We start from the raw sequence: 19,362 nt of genomic DNA, 5'->3' as shown, positions 1-19,362 counted from the left end.
TTTTTTAAACTGTGTTAAAATACACATAAAATTTACCATCTTAACCATTTTTAAGTATACAGTTCAGTGGTATTAAATACATTTACAGTTTTAAGCAGCCATTACCGTCATCCGTCCCCATAACTCTTTTCATCTTGTAAATCTGAAACTCTGTACTTATTAAACACTAACTCCCCATGCTCCCCTCTCCCCGGCCCTGGCAACCACCATACTATTTTCTGTCTCTATGATTTTCACTGCTATTAAGTGCCTCGTGTAATTGGGATCATACAGTATTTGCCTTTTTGTGACGGGCTTATTTCACTCTGCATAATGTCCTCCAGGTTCATCCATGTTGTAGTGTGTGTGAACTTCCTTCCTCTTTAAGATATGATATACCACATTTTACTTATCCACTCACCGGTCAGTGGACACTTGGGTTGCTTCTGTGTTTTAGCTATTGTAAATAATGCTGCTGTGAACATGGGTGGATGAATATCTCTTCGAGAGCCTACTTTCAGTTCTTTTGGATATATGTCCAGAAGTGGAATTGCTGGGTCATAACGCATATGGTGGTTCTATTTTTAATTTTCGGAGGAGCCTCCATACTGTTTTCCACAGCAGTTGTATCATTTTACATTCCCATCAACAGTGCCCAAGGGTTCCAATTCCTCCTTATCCTCGCTAACACTTGTTTTCTGTTTTTCGTTTGTTTGGTTTTTTTTGTTTTTTCCGGAACGTGGGCCTTTCACTGTTGCGGTCTCTCCTGTTGCGGAGCACAGGCTCCGGATGCGCAGGCTCAGCGGCCATGGCTCACGGGCCCAGCCGCTCCGCGGCATGTGGGATCTTCCCGGACCGGGGCACGAACCTGTGTCCCCTGCATCGGCAGGCAGACACTCAACCACTGCGCCGCCAGGGAAGCCCCTGTTTTCTGTTTTTTTGATAGTGACCTGTGGACATATCCTTTTGGGGGACACAGTTCAATCCCCTGCCCACTCACTTGGCCGAGCTCCCGTTGCACACCCAGGGCCAGTCGTGACCTCTGCACCTGGCCATGCTGCAGTCCTGCTCAGAGCCTTGAATGCTCCGAGGTGCTGCTGCTTTGCGTCAGGACTGCAGCATTGGCCCAGAGTGCATCTGCTCATGTCCCACCCATCAGCTCTGCCTGGCTCCAGGGACCAGGGGAGGCTGGTGGGAGAGGCACGTGGGAATTGAAACCTTAAAGGTGAAACCACAGAAAGTGAAGTTTCCTTCAACGTCTTGTCTGGGTTGATCACTCAGATGTGAGAGTGAGGAAGTGGGGCGGGGCTGAGCGGAAACAGATTGAGAAAAGCAGAGTAGAGAGTTGGAAGGAAAGCAGCCTGGCCGTGCTTGGGCAACAGCAGGTGCCATTAGTGGGAAGACCCAACTAATCCGATCCAGTCCAGGGCTTTATGCGCCGATAGAGAATGGACTGGCAAAGCAGGAACCGAAGGGAAACAGCCCACGAGTGCACGGCACAGCAGTGGCTCCCCACCTGCTCCCACTACCCCAGCACTGACCCCAGGGGCCCGGGGTGTCAGTCCACTTCTGTCTTCCCAGCCTGGTGCTGGGCCTGGGCTGGATCCTGTTGGGATCCAGAGTCACCCGGCAAGGGGTAGGTACAGGATTTAGCTGCCCCATCTCTGCCCAGCACCCCCTTCCCTGCCACCCCACACCAACTGCTCTCAGGTCCTGCTAGATATCTGCCCTGCATCCGTCCTCCAAGGCCAGCTAGGACTTTTGTCTCCCACCACCCCGCGCCCCCCCCAACCCGGGGCAGCCCCTACAGAAACCACCAGTTTAGGGGACTTGGCCACAGGGGAACTGGGAGGACACAGGTGCAGGGTGGGGCGGGGCAGGGGGCGGGGCGGGGTGGGGAGCAGGCATCCCACACCACACCAGGACCATGCTCTGGCTTCTGACCCCAGGCACTGATCTCCGCAGCATCCAGGCCCCTCAGGTCACCTTGCTCCCAGGGTGCCCCTGAGCTGAGGAACTGGGGGGTTGTGGGGAGGAGAGGGGTGTTTGCTTCACTTTCAGGGGAGCCCAGGACACAGTAGCAGGATGGGTGGGCGGCCCTCGAGCCCCTTGGACAAGCGACAGCAGCAGCACCTGAGGGGTGAGTGGACTGGGAAGGAGCGAGATTTTGGCGGGCGGGGTTTAGGGCTGGGTTGTCAGGTACACAGGATGCCCTATTAATGTGAATTCTAGAGAGGCAATGAATACTTTTTTTAGTATAAGTATGTCCCAAATTTTGCATGAGGGCATACGTATGCTAAAAATGTATTCATTATTTACCTGAAATTCAAATTTAATTGGCGTCATGTACTTTTATTTGGTAAATCTGGTAAACCTACTCAGGGCATGGGTTTGGGGTGGAGGGCATAGGGCCAGGTGGGAAGTGCCCCAAGCCCAGCCAGATCTTGTGGGATGATCCTCCCAGGTGGGCAAGGACCAGTAGGCCCCTCAGTGTGGACCCCCGGGGACTAAGTCACAGTTCTTGATTTGAGACAAAGAAGGGCCAGTGTCCTCCATCCTCCACACACACAGTTGAGCACTTACGGTGTGCTGGGCACTGGGGATATGGAGGGGGGGCTCATGATCTAGACTAAGAAACAAGGCCAAGTTGTCATTACATGAATGGATTCAATAAGCTACTCTGCAGAGTGTTGGAATTTTCTTTTTCTGTAGTGGCTTAAACAAGATAAAGATTTGTTTCTCTGTCCTATAGAGGGGAACAGTGGCAGGCAGCCTGATAAAAGTCAGACAACCCAACCCCTTCCATATTATGGTTCTAACATGCGTGGCTTCTGTGCCTGAGGTCACCTCATGACTCAGAATGGCTGCTGAAGCTCCAGTCATCGGATCCACATTCCAGGCAGCAAGATAGATGTGTTTTACACACAGTCAAGTGCACACATATTAGAGGAACAGCTTGAAGAACTTTAACACTTGTGTAATCACCTCCTAGATCAGGATACAGAATACTTCTATCACCCCAGAAAGTTCACTTGTGCTGGGTGAGGTTTTTAAAAGATTTTGAAAATCTCCCCCAGTAAGGGGCAGAAGGAAACTTTCAGGTACAATTGATCTGTTCTTTATCTGGGTCACGGTGATGGTGTCACGGGTGTGTACATGTGTCAAACTGATTCATTTCTATGCTTTATACATTTAAGGTGTGTTGTACATCGTTTATAAATTAAGCCTGAATCCTTTAACTCCCCCGCCCCCCACCAACTCCCATGTGGATAAAAACAGGCAATGGAGGGTTAAGGGTGAATGGAATTGGAGCATGTCTTCTGGGGCAACTTTGGGGTGCGGATAGGAATCCGTAAGTGGCTTCTCTGCCTGGTCTGCCCCCACCTCCGGCAGGTTGGGGGGGACCTGATTCAGCCACTTCACCATCCTTTTGTCCCTGCAGGCCAGGTAGACACCTTGCTGAGGAACTTCCTGCCCTGCTACCGCGGGCAGCTGGCAGCCTCGGTCCTGTGGCAGATCTCCCGAGAGCTGGGCCCCCAGGAGCCAGCCGGATGCCAGCTGCTGCACAGCAAAGTGGGTGCCGCAAAGGGGGAGGGGGTGCTGAGTGGGCGAGGCTGGGGAGGCCGTTCGTTCGTTTGAGGGTCCCTCCTCACACCTTTGTCCTTGCTGGTGCCACGACCTGGGGTGACTATTAAAAATTCATTCTGGGACTTCCCTGGTGGTGCAGTGGGTAAGACTCCGAGCTCCCAATGCAGGGGGCCCGGGTTCGATCCCTGGTCAGGGAACTAGATCCCATATGCACGCTACAACTAAGGAGCCCGCCTGCCACAACTAAGACCCAGCGCAACCAAATAAATAAATAAATATAATATATAAAATAATAATAAATGCTTAAAAAAATTTTTTTTTAATTCATTTGTTTTTTGGCCATGCTGCGTGACATGCGGGATCTTAGTTCCCTGACCAGGGATCGAACCCGCACCCCCTGCAGTGGAAGCGTGGAGTCTTAACTACTGGACCACCAGGGACGTCCCCAAAATTCACTCTTCGAGCAAACATTCACTGGGCATTTACCGCATGCCACACCCCTGGCTGGATGCTGGGGACACAGTAGTGACTGAGACAGATCCCGCTTTGCCCTCCGGGGCTCACAGTCTAATTGGGGGAAATGACCAGTTTGTTGTCAAGTTAACATATCGTGATGCAGGATAACTTCTGATAGGTGCTAGGAAGACAAAATGAAGGGCGGTGTTGGGGGCTGGAAGCTGGGGTGTAGGAAGGTCCTTCTGAGCTGAGATGTAAAGGATGAGAAGGAGCCAGACCTGAAGCCCAGAGTGGGAAGGGCATTCTAGGCAGAGGGCACAGGCAATGCAAAAGCTCTGAAGTTGGAAAAGGTGTGGCCTGGCTGAGTGCATCACCCAAGGGCACAGCATGCCCACTGGACGCCCAAGCCTTTGCATGTGCCACCCTCCCCATTCTATCCCATACTTCGTCTGCTACTTCTTCCAAGAAGCCTTCCTTGACTACTGTTACCCCCACCTGAGTCGGGCACCTCCTCTGGAACCCCTGTCTGTCTGCTCCTCTGACGCAGCCCGGGCTCACACGTCTGCCACCTCCATTTGTCTGCTTTGTGAGGACAGGGTCCAAGCCTTATTTCCCCTTTCCCCCGACCCCATTGTGCCCACATGGTGCCTTCACTTAGTAGGGGCTCAGGAAGGACTTATCGATGGAACAAAATAGCCTGGAGCTGCCCAGCCCCAGCTCCAAAGGTCTCCTGAGCTGGCAAATGGTGTCCAGGATCTCCATGTGCCCTGTACAACTTAGTTCTCACCAGCCCAGGGGATGGATCTTTGACCAATGAGGAAACCAAGGCACAGAGAGGTGAAGTGACCTGACTGAAGTCACACTGCCAGCAAGATGCAGAGGCGAGATTTGAACCCAGAGCCCAGACTCCTTACAAGGGGACTGGGTCCCCTGTCTCCTTACAGGGGACTGGGTTCCCTGTCCCGATCAGGGCTCTGAGATTTCCTCTGTTGGACACCCCTTCTCCCAGCTGTGCCTGCCCTGGGGTGGGGGCTCTGTGGCACCATGGACAGAGCCCCCTGCCACCTGGGACTCCCCCTGTCCCGCTTGGGGCATCATGGGGCCTGGGCATCGCCCCCACCTGCACCTTCTGTCTCCTGCTGGTCCCAACCCCCTGGGCCAGGGAACAGCTGACGTTGGGGTTCAAGCAGCGTGGAGGGATTTCCCCTCGCTTCAGTTGAAACATTTTCTTTAATACTAGTTTTATCTATTTGCGTTACGTATATCATTTCTATTATAACATTTTAACACTATTACTATGAAAAATCTCAGACTTAGGAAGAGAGATGGAGAATCATTTAATAAACCTCTGAGTTCCCACTACCCGCTGAAGAATCAGAACATCACAAATGCTGTTTATTTAGTCATGAAATATTTACCGAGCACCAGCTGTGTAGCAGGAGCTACTCTGGGACCATTGGTGAAACAAACGCACACAATTCAGGTGGCCAGGAAGTGAGAAGAGGGACAAAGAAAACGAAACAAGGTGATGTCCCATCCTGCCTGAGGGAGGGGTCTGTGGGCAGAGGCCTGGCCATTTCTCATAACATTAAACTACTCTTGAAAACAAACAAACAAACTACACCTGCTCCACGACCTAGCAATCCCACCTGTATCAGTTAGCTATGCTGTGTAAAAATACACCATCAAATCAGTGCTTCAAACAACACGTTTGTCATCTCAGTTACTGTGGGTCAGGAATCTAGATGGGGCTTTGCTGGGTCCTTTCTTTCAGAGTCTCTCACAGGCTGCAATCAAGATGTTGGCCAGGGCTGGGGTCTCATCTGAGGCTCAACTGGGGAAGGGTCCGCTTGCAAGTAAATTGGAGATAACAAAAGTGTCTGCCTCAGTTCGTATTTGGAAGTGCAGGCTGTGAGCATGCTTGATAAAGAATATAACACCACACCAGCAGTGCCCAAGCACCTGTACAGTAAGTCCCCTACATATGAACCTTCAAGTTGCAAACTTCCAAAGATGTGAATGGGCGTTCCATCAGCGTCAGGCGTGAGTGAAACTGCAGCTTGCCCTCCGTCTCCTGTTGCTGACGATCCTTCAGCTCTACCATCTCCCACCTCCTCTCCCTCCTCCAGTCAGTCACCCTTCTCACCTGTTCACTTGACGCCAGCCCTGTATGCCAGCTGTTGTACTGTACTAGTGTCCTTTCAAGGGACTCTACTGCAAGATTAAAAATGTTTTATTTTTTTGTGTTTGTTTTTTATGTATTATTTGTGTGAAAAGTATTATAAACCTATTACAGTACAGTACCATATAGCCGATGGTGTTAGTTGGGTACCTAGGCTAACTTTGTTGGACTTATGAACAAATTGGACTTACAAACTCGCTCTCGGAACGGAACTCATTCGTATGTAGGGGACTTACTGTACTTGGTGGCACCCGGGACACAGGAGGAGCTGTCCAGGTGGTCTGGAGACCGGGACACTGGCCCATGTTCTTGACATCCGCCCGCCCCTCCTCCCACAGAAGCTGCCCCGAGTCCGGGAGCACCGAGGGCCCCTGACCCAGCTGCAGGGCCACCCACCTCAGTGGCAGCCAATCTTCTGTGTCCTGCGTGGGGACGGCCGCCTGGAGTGGTTCAAGCACAGGGAGGTGAGTGAGTGGCCTGCAGCCCATCTACCTCTGGCGTCTCCATCCCACCTCCCCAGTGTGGGTTTGGGGTCCAGTTCCCAGCATAGCCCCCCTCCTTTCTTCAATCATCAAGTAGGGCCAACCTGTAAGCTTGGCCCTGGGTGGGTGAACATCTCCTGCTGTGCCAGGTGGATAAACTGAGGCCCAGGCCAGGGGTAGGGGCTCACTCATGGTCATCAGCAGAGCTGAGGTTGAAACCATGCAAGGCCTTTGCACATGCCGCCTGTGCCCTGCTTTCCAGCTGAGGAATTCAGGCAGGTCACTTGTCTCCCTGGGATTCAGTTTTCGCATCTGTGAAATGGGATGATGATGGTCCACGCCACATGGGGCTGTAAGGATTCAATGGGTTAGTCCTCATATAGCACTTGGGACTGGCCTAGCGCACAGCAGGTGCTGGGTGCTCCACTATGGGGAAGGGAGGAAGGAGGGATTGAGGGAGGGGTGGACAGAAGGAGGGAGGATGGAGGCAGGGAGGTAGGGTGGAGGATTTCCCCAGTTAACCCAAAACCTTCCCCTGATCCCACACTGGGATATGGAAGCCACAGTTTAGACCTGTCCCAAAACGGTTCTTTGGATGCCTTTTGCAGGAATATGAAAATGGGGACCGTCCCCTGGGCTCCGTGGTCCTGACAGGGTACACAGTCCTGACTTCCCAGAGTGAATATCTCCACCTGTTGGACACTCTCTGCCCAGAACCCTCAGGTAAGGCTCCCGGGGATCCCAAGAGCAGGTTTCTCTACTTCAGCACTGTTGACACTGGGGCCAGATCATTCTTTGCAGTGGCGGCCACCATGTGCTTCACAGGTTGCTGAACAGTATCCCTCGCCTCCACCCACCAGATGCCAGTAGCACTCTGCGTCCCAAGAGCGACAACCAAGTATATCTCCAGACATTGCCAAGTGTCCCTGGGGGCAGCATTGCCTCTGGGTGAGCAGCCTCGCTCTAGAAAGAGAAACACCCATTCTTGTCAGGGTGAAGGAGTTAGGTCACCAGACCAGAATCAAAGCAGCAAAGGGTAAAAACGATAAAATACGGTGTCAGTAAGCATGTGGGGAGATGGGCAGTGGTGGGCAGGAAAATGGCACAGACTTGCTACAGCGTGTAATTGGTCCATCCAGTGTTTCCAGGATGGTTCTCCTCCCTTCCCCTTCCTCCCCTTCCTCTTCCTCCTCTTTCTCTCTCTGAATAGGTAAGGAGCAGCATAAGTGGGCTGGCATGCATCTGCTGAGGGCCTGCATCATCTCCTTGAATCTGCCCAGGAGGCAGCCCCATCACTAACCACCCCATTTTACAGAGGGGGACACTGAGGCCAAGGACCGCCACACAGCTAGTAAGGGACAGAGCCAGAATTTACACCTTTTGCTTCACTGCAGAGCTATCCTGCTGTTTAATCAGGCGAAGATACGGCAACAAGAACCGTCTGCAGAAATGCTGATGGTGTCGAAAACATGGGAATCCACCCACATACGCATCCTTTGGGGTTGATTAAATAAATTACAGCCTGACCCTCAGGAAGGAAAGCTGTGCAGCCTCTGAAGGTGTCCCAGACATATGCAGGAGCCCAAAGGCCAGTTATAAACCAGAAAACTCCACATTGTTAAAAAAAAAAGCACGTCATACAGCTTTGTGCAGATTTTAAAATCTGGAATCATGTCCCCCAAACTGTTAACAGCTATTATCATCTCTGGGGGCTGCGATCGAAGGGCTGGATGACAAGGGACGTCCACCTTTTTCTGCATTATTATTATTTCTAAATTTATTTTTGGCTGCATTGGGTCTTCGTTGCTTTGTGCAGGCTTTCTCTAGGTGCGGCGAGCGGGGTCTGCTCTTCGCTGCTGTGTGCGGGCTCTAGGCGTGCAAGCTTCAGTAATTGTGGCACGTGGGCTTAGTAGTTGTGGCTTGCAGGCTCTAGAGCGCAGGCTCAGTAGTTGTGGCACATGGGCTTTGTTGCTCCGCGGCATGTGGGATCTTCCCGGACCAGAGCTCGAACCCGTGTCCCCTGCATTGGCAGGCGGATTCTTAACCACTGCACCACCAGGGAAGCCCTTTCTGCATTATTGCATTTTACTGCAGTCTGTATGTATCACTCTGGAAATCTGAACAAAACACTGAGGATTTGGGAGACTCCAATTTAATTCATCAAAATAAATTCACTCATTTTTGTCCTCCCAACAGTTCTAAGTCATTGGTATCACTTTTTATCCCATTTTGCAGGTAGGAAAACTGAGGTTTTTTTCAGGGAGATGAAAATCTGTGCAAAGAGCTAGAAAATGGTCTGGCCAGGTTTGAACCAGGGCCTAGCCGACTCCAGCACCCCACAGCAAGCAGGGCTCAGACCACATGCCAGCTAGGAGAGATTGTTGGTGGCTGCCTAGGGCTGCTGTGTTAAGCATGTTGCTGAGGCTGGGAAACAGTGCTGGGATGGATTACTGATGTCTGCCCTGGGCACACCTCCTCCTGGGACTGAGCTGAAGTAAGGGTTCTCTACACATTTCATGGTTATTGTCTCCTAGTGAATGAATGATTTTAGAGTGAATGAATGAATGAAGATGCGACCTCCTCTGCTTTCAGGACACCATACACAGGAAGAGCCTGAGCCCCTCTTGGAAATGCCTGTTAGTTTCCCCCTGTTCCTGCAGCACCCCTTCCGCCGGCACCTCTGTTTCTCTGCAGCCACAGCGGAGGTGCAGCGTGCCTGGAGGCTAGCCCTGCAGGGCGGCATCCGGCTTCGAGGCACAGGTGGGTCCTGGGAAAGGGAAGGCAGTGGTGGAGCAGAGTCTGGAGTCGGATGGTTCCGTTCCTGCTGGCTGTGGGATCCTCTCCAAGCCTCAGTTTCCTTATTTATAAAATGGATCGTGGGGGAGGACAGAGGGGAAACAGGCAGTTGTGCATGGCCCGGGCTGTAATGAGGGCACAGCACCATGGGAGCTTAGCCTGGGGGATCGGGGGGAGATGTCCAAACTGGAGTCTAAAAAAGATGAGGGGCCAGCCAGGTGAAGAAGAGGAGTTAGGACTGACACATCTGGGCAGGTTGTTGACTGAACAAACGTACCTAACTAGAGAGGCAACTGGAGACCGCAGTGGGATCTGGGCTGTGACCGCCTGCCCGGGATGCCTTTTCCAAAATGGTACACAGGCCCCTTATGGGCTGGTGATAAACTTAGGGGAGCATGTTCCTGGCGGAGGGCACTTCTTTGCGCAGAGGTCTGGAAGTGGGTGAGACTTAGCTGTTTGGGACCTGGCGAGGAGGCGGAGGGCTTCCTTCTCAGGCGACGGGGAGCCAGGCAGCCTGAGAGCAGGGGAGGGGTGGGCGGGCACTGAGGAGCCGCCCCTCAGTCCTGCAGCGAAGTCAAGCCCCAGCCGCCCGTGCTTTCCTGGACGCCATACGGCTCTACCGGCAGCAGCAAGGCCACTTTGGCGACGACGACGTGACCCTAGGCTCGGACGCCGAGGTCAGTGCCGCGCAAGGCCGCACCCGGGACACCCCTGACCCCTTCTCGGCCCACCGAAGCACCCATGGTCACCTCTCCCGCAGGTGCTGACTGCGTTACTGATGCGGGAGCTGCTGCCTGCGCTGCGAGCCCAGACACTGCCCCGCCTGCGGGGGGCCGGCCGCGCTCGGGCCTGGGCCTGGGCCAAGGTACGCATGGGGTGGAGGAGGTGGGGCAGGGACACGCGGGAGGCCGCGGATGGGGATAGGAGCCGGACCTGAGTGCTCAGCTTCGCCCTCCCTGCGACTGTCGCCCAACCTCTCCGCCCATCTCTGTGCGTCTGTCTTCTCTCTGTCCTCCTACCCTCGCCCCATCTCGTCTCTCTACCGCGCCCCTGGCCCGTGTGGGGTCCCCTCGGCTGATCTGGGCAGCTACTGGACGGCGTCCACGCTGCAGTCCTGGCCGGGGCCTCCACTGGGCTCCGCGCCTTCCAGCCCGAAAAGGAGGAGCTGCTCGCCGCCCTGGAGAAGACTATCCGCCCAGACGTAGATCAGATGCTGAAGTTGCGGGAGCGCGTGTTAGGGAGGCTGCAGGGTGAGGTCCGGGGGCGTGGCCTGGATGTGAGGGGCGGGGCCGGGAGCCAGAGAGGAAGAAGGGGAACAGCTTGGGTGTAAGGGAGGGGGTCCAAGGTCTGGGACCCGGTGGAGGCAGGGCCGGAAAAGAAAAGGGTAGAGCCTAAGTGGGAAAAGGGGCGAGGCCTTGATGCTTTGGCGGTGAGACTAGGTCTCTAGACGGGGTCAAGAGGGAGGGCGGGTGCTTGGGAGGCGGGAAGGCCAGGGGTGGAGTTGGTGAGCCCGGAGACCAAGACTGGGTGGGGAGAGGGGCAGAGACGTTGGCGGTATCAGGCCTGACTCCAGTTGTGGGTTGTCCAGTCAGACAGCGGAGATAGCTCTCACTCAGCTCAGTAACAAAGAGAACAGAGTTGGAATCTTAACTCTGCCTCTGTGTGCAACTTTGAGCCAATCCCCATCGCACTTGGCCTCGGTTTTCTATTCTGTATAATGGGGTAGAGGAGGGGGCTCAAAGTCAGCGCTCCCGTCTACCTCACCCTGTTGAGCCCATGGCCTCACTCCGTACCCCCCGCCTCCCAATTTGCGGAGCACCTCGAGGAGGAGATCCAGGCCAGTGTCTTCCACTCACAGCCAACGTCCAGGGTCCCCTCGAGTCGTGCCTGCGCAGGAAGGTGGATGCGCAGCTGCCCCGGGTCACGCAGACGCTGCTGAGCACCGTGGAAGCTGAACTCACGGCGGTGCAGACCCTCCTAACCCAGGGCATGGACCGCCTGTCCTGCCACCTGCGTGGGAGCCCCTCCAGCACCCGGCTGCGGAAGGAGGTGAGGTCCAGTGGGTCTTGTTTCATCGGGCCTATGGGCAGTGTGTTAACTTTATAGAAGAGTAGTGTGAACGTTGAATCTTTCTTGTTTGAAAACCTTCTCTTAAAAATCTCTGAACTTTCTTCTAAGCTGCATTTTACTTACGGTGGTCCACTATGCCATGGTCACTGGGGCACGGTTTATAACATGGGGCGAAGGGGTAAGATGACAAGATTAGCATTTTAGTAACATCAATCTGGAGTCACCTTCCCCACAAATTGTTCCTCCTCCCATTGCCTTGTTTGGCCCCAGCCCACCCCATTCCCTGGGACAGAATTCTGCAACACGCAGGTCAGCTCTTTTCTTCTGATGTTAAATGAGAGCATACTATGTGCCAAGAAACCTTCAACTCGTTAAGTGTCTGTTGACCTTTAAAATGAAACAGCCAGTTATTTTATCAGCAGAACATTTTGGGAAGGGAGGGCAGCATGAGAATTGCAATTCAGGACATGCAAGCTATGGCAAAACCAGAGGCAAGTCTGGCAAACGAAGGGGAGGAACATTACTTTATAGAGAAGAAGGAGAAAATTGGGAGGGGCAGCTTTGAAGGAAAGTCCGTTGGAGGAAAGCGAGAGTTCAGGGTGGTGACAGTTTCTCATTGGCTGAGTGGTGGTAGTTTCTCATTGGTTGGGGCTGTTACTGCATAAGAAGAAAATCTTCCTCCTGCTGGAGTGGTAAAGTAGTAACCTTCTTCCAGTTTGGGGTCTGCAGAGGGTAAGGAGTGGCAGTGCAGGAGAGCGCCCCCCCCCGCCCCTTTCAGAGCTTAATGATTTCATATTTATTTATTTAGCCACGCAACTTGTGAGATCTCAGTTTCCCGGCCAGGGATTGAACCTGGGCCACTGCAGTGAAAGCTCCGAATCCTAACCACTAGACTAACAAGGAACTCCCATGACTTTATTTTAAATGAGGTTTCCCTTATATTAATCTTCACATCTCCATTTCATAATCACCTCCTCCAGGAACTTTCCCTGGTCCTTTCTGCATCTGCATCTGTGCGCGCTTCCCTCCTCGCAGGAGTATTAACTCACCACTACTGTTGTTTGTCTACGCTCTGTCTCCTCCAACTTTTCTGTGAGCAGTTTGAGGGCAAATACCACTTTGGATTATTGCACTTCTGCAGCCGCAGGATCCAGCCCAAAGAGACCATCAGGTGGGACAAGGGCTGAGTGTGCCCATTTCCCCTCAGCCATGCCAGCACCACATGTTATCATTTGTTTCAAGTTTTACCATTTTATGTCCATCACACCATACCTCACAGTTACTTTTATTATGCATTATTTCGGTGACAACTGAGGCGGGATGTGTTTCCATTTGTGTTTCTCCTTCGATGAACTGTCTATGAGGTCCTTAGCCTTGCTCTTCCATTGGCTGGTGGTATTTTTCTTACCTGACTGCTATGGGAACACAGGTTTACTCATTTGGGGAGATGCCATGGGACCCAGAGCTGATGCAGACCTGCTACCGAGAGGCGGAGAGGAGCCGGGGGCGCCTGGGGCAGCTGGCAGAACCATTTGGCTTCTTTGGAACACAGAGCCTGGTGTTTGGGGCCCAGGATCTTGCACAGCAGGTAAGGGTGAGTGGGAGGCTGGGAGGAAGCGAGGCAAGGATGGCAGCCTCCAATGAGTAGGTGCCGAGTGTGTGCCAGGGAGACCACGATGACCCAGACAGACCTGGCCCTCCCTCGCTGGACTCCCCAGTGTCATGCAGACATGAGCTCATGACCAGGCAGGCAGTAATCACACATGATGCACAGGGCTGTGATGGGGACACACGAGGTGCTACGGGAACCCTGAGGAGGCACCTGATCCACCTCCAGGGTTGGGAAGGCTTCCAGGAGGAGAGGACTGCCAGGCTGGGGCAGCTGGGGGAGGAATGGGAATGGGGCATGTCCTGGGTGGAGGGAACAGTGTGGATAAGCCCTGGGAGGTGTGAGAGCGTGTCCACATTTGAGGAAAGTGAAGCAGTTTAGAGACATTGGCTTGTAGATTTCAAGGGAGGGCATAGATGTGGGAGATGTGCCAGCGAGGTGGGGGGGCAGATGGGTCAGGGCCTTGAGTATGGGGCTCAGGTGGCTGGGCTCTGTCCAAGGGCAACAGGAGTCACAGCAGGTGTGTGAGCAGGGGAGGGGCATGGCCAGATTCAAGGCTTTTTAGAAAACCCTGCCTGCCCTGGGGAGCAGGGGCTGTCGGGGGCAGAAGTGGAGGAGGCAGGAGGAGGTCTGAACCAGAATGGGTTGGTGGAGAGGAGCAGGGTGTGTTTTGAAAGCCAAGGGGTTGGGACGTGCAAATGGACATGGTGAGTGAAAGAGACAGGGATTGAGAAGACCCAGTGCTGCCCGGCACGGTTGTTCAGTCTGTATACTGCACAAGAGTGCTCAGCCAAGGAGCCTGGACTACGGACAGCTCTCTGATCCCCATGCTGGGCATCCTGGCACTGAATGGATGATCCCCAAGTCCGGAGAGGAAGAGAGTGCTGTTTCTTGGGGCAAGAAGGAGGTTGGAGGGAAGTAGTTGGTCAGGGCAGGCTGGATGCTGAGAAGGGTTCAACCGAGCAGGCGTAGGGCCCAGAAAGAGCATGGATTCCCAGGGCTCATCCCAGCATCTCTTCCCACAGCTCATGGCTGACGCCGTGGCCACCTTCCTGCAGCTGGCTGACCAATGTCTGACCACGGCTCTGGACTGTGACCAGGCTGCCCAGCAGCTGGAGAAAGTCAGGGGGCGCGTGCTGAAGGTGAGGTCTGCGGGGAGGGCATGGCAGTGGGCCTGGGTGCTCAGGTGGTTGTGAAACCAGTTGCCGTGTGTGTCATGCAGAAATTCCAGTCGGATAGTGGCTCAGCGCAGAGGCGGTTCATCCATGGCTGGCTGCTCTGCATCTTCTTGCCCTTCGTATTGAGCCAGCTGGAACTGAGCTGCAAAGCGGTGAGCTGATGGGGGACGGGTCCTATAGAACAACCAAGCATCTTTCTGTGAGGCTCATAGAGCCACCTTGATGATTAGAGACTTTTGTTCCCTGAGCCCAGGGGCTGGGTTGGATGGCTCTTCTGGGACTTCATGATGCCCTCTGCTTCTCCCATGACAATGCTGTGTCTGCAGAGCTGGCGTGGGGTCCCATGCATCACATATCAGCAGGTGATACAGGCTTCAGAGAAGGGAGGAGGAAGAGGGGGAGTGTATGTGTGTGTATGGTGAGGGTGCTGAGTGGTTAGGGGGGCTGTCTCTGAGAAGATGATGCTTGAGAAGCAGTGAACTAAAGGCATGTCCTGGGGAAGAGTATTCCAGGCAGAGGGTACAGCATGTGCAAAGGTCCTGAGGTAGGTCTGTGCCTGGTGTGTTGGAGAAACAGAGAATAGGCAAGTGTGGTTGGAGCTTACCGAACAATGGGGTAGGAAGTAGACGAGGGGAGAGGTCACAGGGGCCTTGCTACGCAGGATTAGGGGCACCATGAAGGGGTCTGCATCAGGGGTCAGGCAGGAAGTGACTGTGAGGGGTCCCAGCAGAAACACCTGCATTATTCCCATTGAGGTGTGATGTGCTTTGTTTCACCAATTCTCACAACAACCTGAGGGAATAATGAGTCAAGGAGTCCATTTTAAAGATGAGGAAACTGAGGCCCAGGTTTCCCTAGCTAATCAGTGACAGAGCTGGGGCTCAAACCCATGTCACACATAGCCCACCCCTCCAGCCCAGCCCCTCACCTGCCTCGGTTACAGGAGCTGTCTGAGTTCGAAGGGGACGTCCTTGCTGTGGGCAGCCCTGCTCTGACCATTGAGGGTATTTATGAGGATGTCATCCGGGGGGTCCTGCTGCAGAGGATCAATCGAGGTGAGCCCTACCCGCTATGGCTCAGGGGAGCCTGGTGACCCCTGGCTGTGTATACTGAGCCCTACCAGGGTCCCCATCGCCTCTCACTACCTGTGAACACTAGTCCTTTGACTAAGGGCCAGGACTGGGACAGAGGGGGTCTGGGGTGGGCGAGCCTAGAGGGGCAGTGATGGAAGCTCCCTGAAGGAGGGGGCGTTGGAGTGGGGCTGTGACGGATATGCAGGAGTTCTTAGGATGAGAGAAGGGAGGCAAAATTTAAAAACTGGGGACTGACATTTACATTTACTCATTCAACAACCTCTCCATGTTTTATTCTGGGCTGGCATTGAGCCCTCAAGAGTATGTGGACTTGGGGTAGGCCTCTTAGGATTTCCTGGGCTGGGAAGAGGCTCCTGACTGTCTCTTCTCCCTCCTGCCTTATCTGTTCCTTCCTGACCCAATGCCTATGACTGCTGAGACCTGTACTAACAGGGGAATGAGCAATGTGTAATGGTTATTCAGGGAATGTCACAGCTGACACAGAAGGAAGGAGAGGAGGCTGCAGGCTGCCAGGGCAGACGTGCAGGGCCTTGAATGACAGGCAGAGGAGTTTAGACATTTTGTGGCAGGCAATAGGGAGCCACGGAGGGTGTGTGAGCAAGAGGGCAACAGTGGCTAGACTGGAAGCCAGGGAGGAGGCTGAGGGCCTGGTCCTGGGGGGCAAAGGATGGACTCGAGCAGGGGCAGCAACCAGGGGGACGGAGCCCAGGCATGAGGATGAGACGGAAGTCAGAGGTTGTTGTTGGCCTGGGGTGTCACTGGGTGCATGGGAGGGACCACAACCCTGGGGATGGTGTAGAGAGAAAGGAGAGGAGTCCCAAAGAGCCTGGATTTGAAGGACACAAAGAGGAAGAAGGGATGCAGAAGGAGCAGTCAGAGAGGTGGCAGAAACCCAGAGATAGCAGTGTTCTGGGAGCCAGGAAGTAAGGGTGAGAAGTGTCCTTGAGGCCAAACAAAAAGAACCGAGTTCCTTTAGAATAGGGGCCATTTTAAATGGAAAAAAACTAATCTCTGATTGGAAAAAAGTTTTCAGAAACAGGTTTCCATTCCTAGAAGCTCTACATGTACTGAAGGCGGGGTGGGGGGTGGGGTGTTCCCATCCTCAATTGATTTGTGATGTCTGCTTGAAGCATTGTGCTGGAAGGTGGGGTAGTTAGCATCCAGGCTCAGTGAAGGTGTGGGGATCGGCTAGCAATGTCTGCCATGGGCACAGGTGTGGAGAGAGGCTCATGTGAGCCACTTGTTTAGGGTTCCTGGTTGAGACATTTCTTCCATGCTTTGCCCTCTTGTGGCCTCTCTGGGAAAATTCATGGAAGCCCTGGGATTTTGGGGCTTATCCAGGTGTGTGCGGGGGTTTATCTCTTTATTTTTATTTATTTATTTATTTATTTATTTATTTATTTATTTTTGCGGTACACGGGCCTCTCACTGTTGTGGCCTCTCCCGTTGCGGAGCACAGGCTCGGGACGCGCAGGGCCCGTCGCTCATGGGCCCAGCCGCTCCGCGGCATGTGGGATCTTCCCAGACCGGGGCATGAACCCGTGTCCCCTGCATCGGCAGGCGGACTCTCAACCACTGCGCCACCAGGGAAGCCCTATCTCTTTATTTTATTTTATTTTTAAATTTATTTATTTTTGGCTGCATTGGGTCTTCGTTGCTGTGTGCAGGCCCTCCCTAGTTGTGGCGAGCAGGGACCACTCCTTGCTGCAGTGTGTGGGCCCCTCACTGTGGTGGCTTCTCCTGCTGTGGAGCGTGGGCTCCAGGCACGTGGGCTTCAGTAGTTGTGGCATGCGGGCTCTAGAGTGCAGGATCAGCAGCTGAGGCACGCGGGCCCAGCTGCTCCATTGCACGTGGGATCCTCCCAGACCAGGGCTTGAACCTGTGTCCCCTGCATTGGCAGGCAGACTCTCAACCACTGCGCAACCAGGGAAGTCTCTATCTCTTATTTTAGAATTGAAAAAAGCCCTTGGTGCCAGCAACATGTCCTGCACTCTGGATGGCTGCTCGGAGCTTCCATGGGACCAAGGAGAAACAGGTGGGGACCTCACAGGTTCTTGGCCCATGCCAGTGAATTGCTAGGGTCGGGGGGCCTGTGTGGGGTATACAAGAGGATTGTGAGTGTGGGTTCCTGGATGGAACAGTATGCACCTTGTCTCCTGACTTGGCCAGGTTGGCCAAGCTCATGGTGAACTAGGGCAATGGGGAGCCAAGGAGTGTGCCTGAGTGTCAGAGGTATCCTCTGACATGCATATGAATTTGTGTCCCATCTCTTCTTGCCAGGCCTCTATAGGGACTCTCCTAACGGCTACCAGTTCCCAGCACTGGTGGGGGAGATAGTGGTGATGGGAGCCTTAGGTTCACCTTAACAATGGGTGCATGGAGCTGTGCTCAGGGCCAGGGCAGCCTGGCCTCCTACTATAGGACCCTACAGAGACCTCCTTGTTGCAGCAGTAAATGTGTGTAGGGCTGAGGCTGACACTGCTGGTGGTGCAGGGATCCTGAACTCCATCCCTAAGACGGAAATGTTTCATGGGGACTTCCCTGAAATGGGACAGAAAACAACTGGTCCAACTAGAAGCGGACCAGTGGGCAAGATGTTTATAATCTGGATGTTCAGGACCCAGGGCAGATGCAGGTATTCTAGAGCGGCTCTCAGCTCCTCAACCCCCTTGGGTATCATTGTTATGAGAACTTTGTGAATCCACCCAGCTAAGCAGCTCCCACATTGTTCACCCACAGAAACTCTGAGATAATAAACGTGTATAGTTTTCAGTGGCTAACTTTGGGGGTCGTTTGTTATGTGGCAATAGCTAACTAATACACTCCCTAGCTGATTGGGGGCAGCATCTCATAGTCAATTGCTGCAGATAAACTGATGAATATTCACACTCACTGGGATACATGAAGATTAAACAATCTTAGAAAGACTTCTGGGTGTCATAATATTTGGGGATTTGCAACTGGGGATGAAGGATTGTGGATGGGCTCCTTAATCTATTTAACCAGAATCTAATTGATGACGGGGTCTTGCTTCTAATCTTTTGCACTAACAGCTAACACCATAGTGAACGACCTTTTACATACTTTTCATGCAAGGGGGTAAATCCCCCAAGGTGAAATCTCAGGGTTTAGAGCATGCATGTTTGTCATTTCAATAGCAGTCTTGAGAGTGCTCTCCATCAGAGTGGTCTCACCTGGTGCCCACTCATCTGTGTGGAGGTGGCCCATTTCCCCACAGGCTGTCAGCCGACTTGGGATTTCCCAGATCTTCTGGGTAAAAAATGTTGTCTTGGCATCATTTTAATGAGCATGTCTTATTGGGGATGAGGTGGAGAGTCTTCTCATGTGTTTAGGAGCTTCTCTGTGAACCTCCATTTCTCTCTGTGGCCCACTTATCTTCTGGGTGCTTTTACATTTCTATTAAATTATTCTCGCTAAGCTTCCAATTACTGGGTATTTATTATGTGCCAGGCATTTGATGTGTCCAAATGTTTTAGCATCCTTATGACACTTTCCATTTTACAGATGTGGAAACTGAGGCTCAGAGAGGCACTTGCTCCAGGCAACCAGGCTCCAGCACCGAGGTCTAGCCACTCTGCCCACTGCCTCCTCCAGGGACATTCCAGAGCTGAAGCTTTGCCCACATTCATCATCATTCTCAATGGATAAATGTCTACTAGTGGAATTTCTGAGTCAAAGCATATGTACCAGTTCAAGGCTTGTATAATCCCCACACCTCCGCCTTACTCCTCTCCAGAAAGGCTATGCCTTTTAACACTCTCACCAGTGTTTGTACGTATTCTCTTTTCCAAACACTAGGACTTTTCATAAAAGGAAAAACTGCCAGTTTGATAGACACACACACAGAGTGCATTGTTTTATTTAAAATTTCTTTGATGACTACATTGAACCTGAAAAAATGTTTATT

General features: G+C 53.0%; 1 protein-coding gene across 5 annotated transcripts; it reads left to right on the top strand.

The window, feature by feature from the left end:
• The first annotated feature begins 1,900 nt into the window (after positions 1 to 1,900).
• On the top strand, positions 1,901 to 19,362 carry NIBAN3 (niban apoptosis regulator 3). Of its 5 annotated transcripts, none has more exons than XM_029216582.1 (15): positions 1,901 to 2,119; positions 3,422 to 3,552; positions 6,544 to 6,669; positions 7,296 to 7,410; positions 9,280 to 9,447; positions 10,045 to 10,160; positions 10,244 to 10,348; positions 10,571 to 10,733; positions 11,342 to 11,532; positions 12,983 to 13,141; positions 14,188 to 14,304; positions 14,385 to 14,492; positions 15,284 to 15,395; positions 17,386 to 17,469; positions 18,960 to 19,362. In XM_029216582.1, the coding sequence occupies exons 1-15, from the start codon at positions 2,065 to 2,067 to the stop codon at positions 19,022 to 19,024; spliced, it is 1,815 nt and encodes a 604-aa protein (XP_029072415.1). In that variant the 5' UTR covers positions 1,901 to 2,064; the 3' UTR covers positions 19,025 to 19,362. The 5 variants fall into 5 exon arrangements, 3 of the variants coding, with proteins under 3 accessions (XP_029072415.1, XP_029072413.1, XP_029072414.1); XM_029216580.1 differs by adding an exon at positions 14,667 to 14,702 and having other exon boundaries at positions 1,901 to 3,552; XR_003792663.1 differs by having other exon boundaries at positions 1,901 to 3,552; positions 14,594 to 15,395; positions 18,960 to 18,991.

This window comes from Monodon monoceros, unplaced genomic scaffold (assembly GCF_005190385.1).
Source record: "Monodon monoceros isolate NGI ecotype Baffin Bay Population unplaced genomic scaffold, NGI_Narwhal_1 Super_Scaffold_12, whole genome shotgun sequence".
Classification (NCBI taxonomy): Eukaryota; Metazoa; Chordata; class Mammalia; order Artiodactyla; family Monodontidae; genus Monodon; species Monodon monoceros.
Note: the sequence above shows the minus strand (reverse complement) of the source record. Positions and strands in the feature narration are given on the sequence as shown.

What these genes read in the sequence shown, in the direction of transcription:
- NIBAN3 (XM_029216580.1), top strand. Translation starts at nt 3,280, where the DNA reads ATGGAATTGGAGCATGTCTTCTGGGGCAACTTTGGGGTGCGGATAGGA. An exon ending in GCCAGCTGCTGCACAGCAAA is followed by an intron (nt 3,553 to 6,543) that starts GTGGGTGCCGCA and finishes CTCCTCCCACAG; the next exon opens with AAGCTGCCCCGAGTCCGGGA. An exon ending in CCCAGGATCTTGCACAGCAG is followed by an intron (nt 13,142 to 14,187) that starts GTAAGGGTGAGT and finishes CTCTTCCCACAG; the next exon opens with CTCATGGCTGACGCCGTGGC.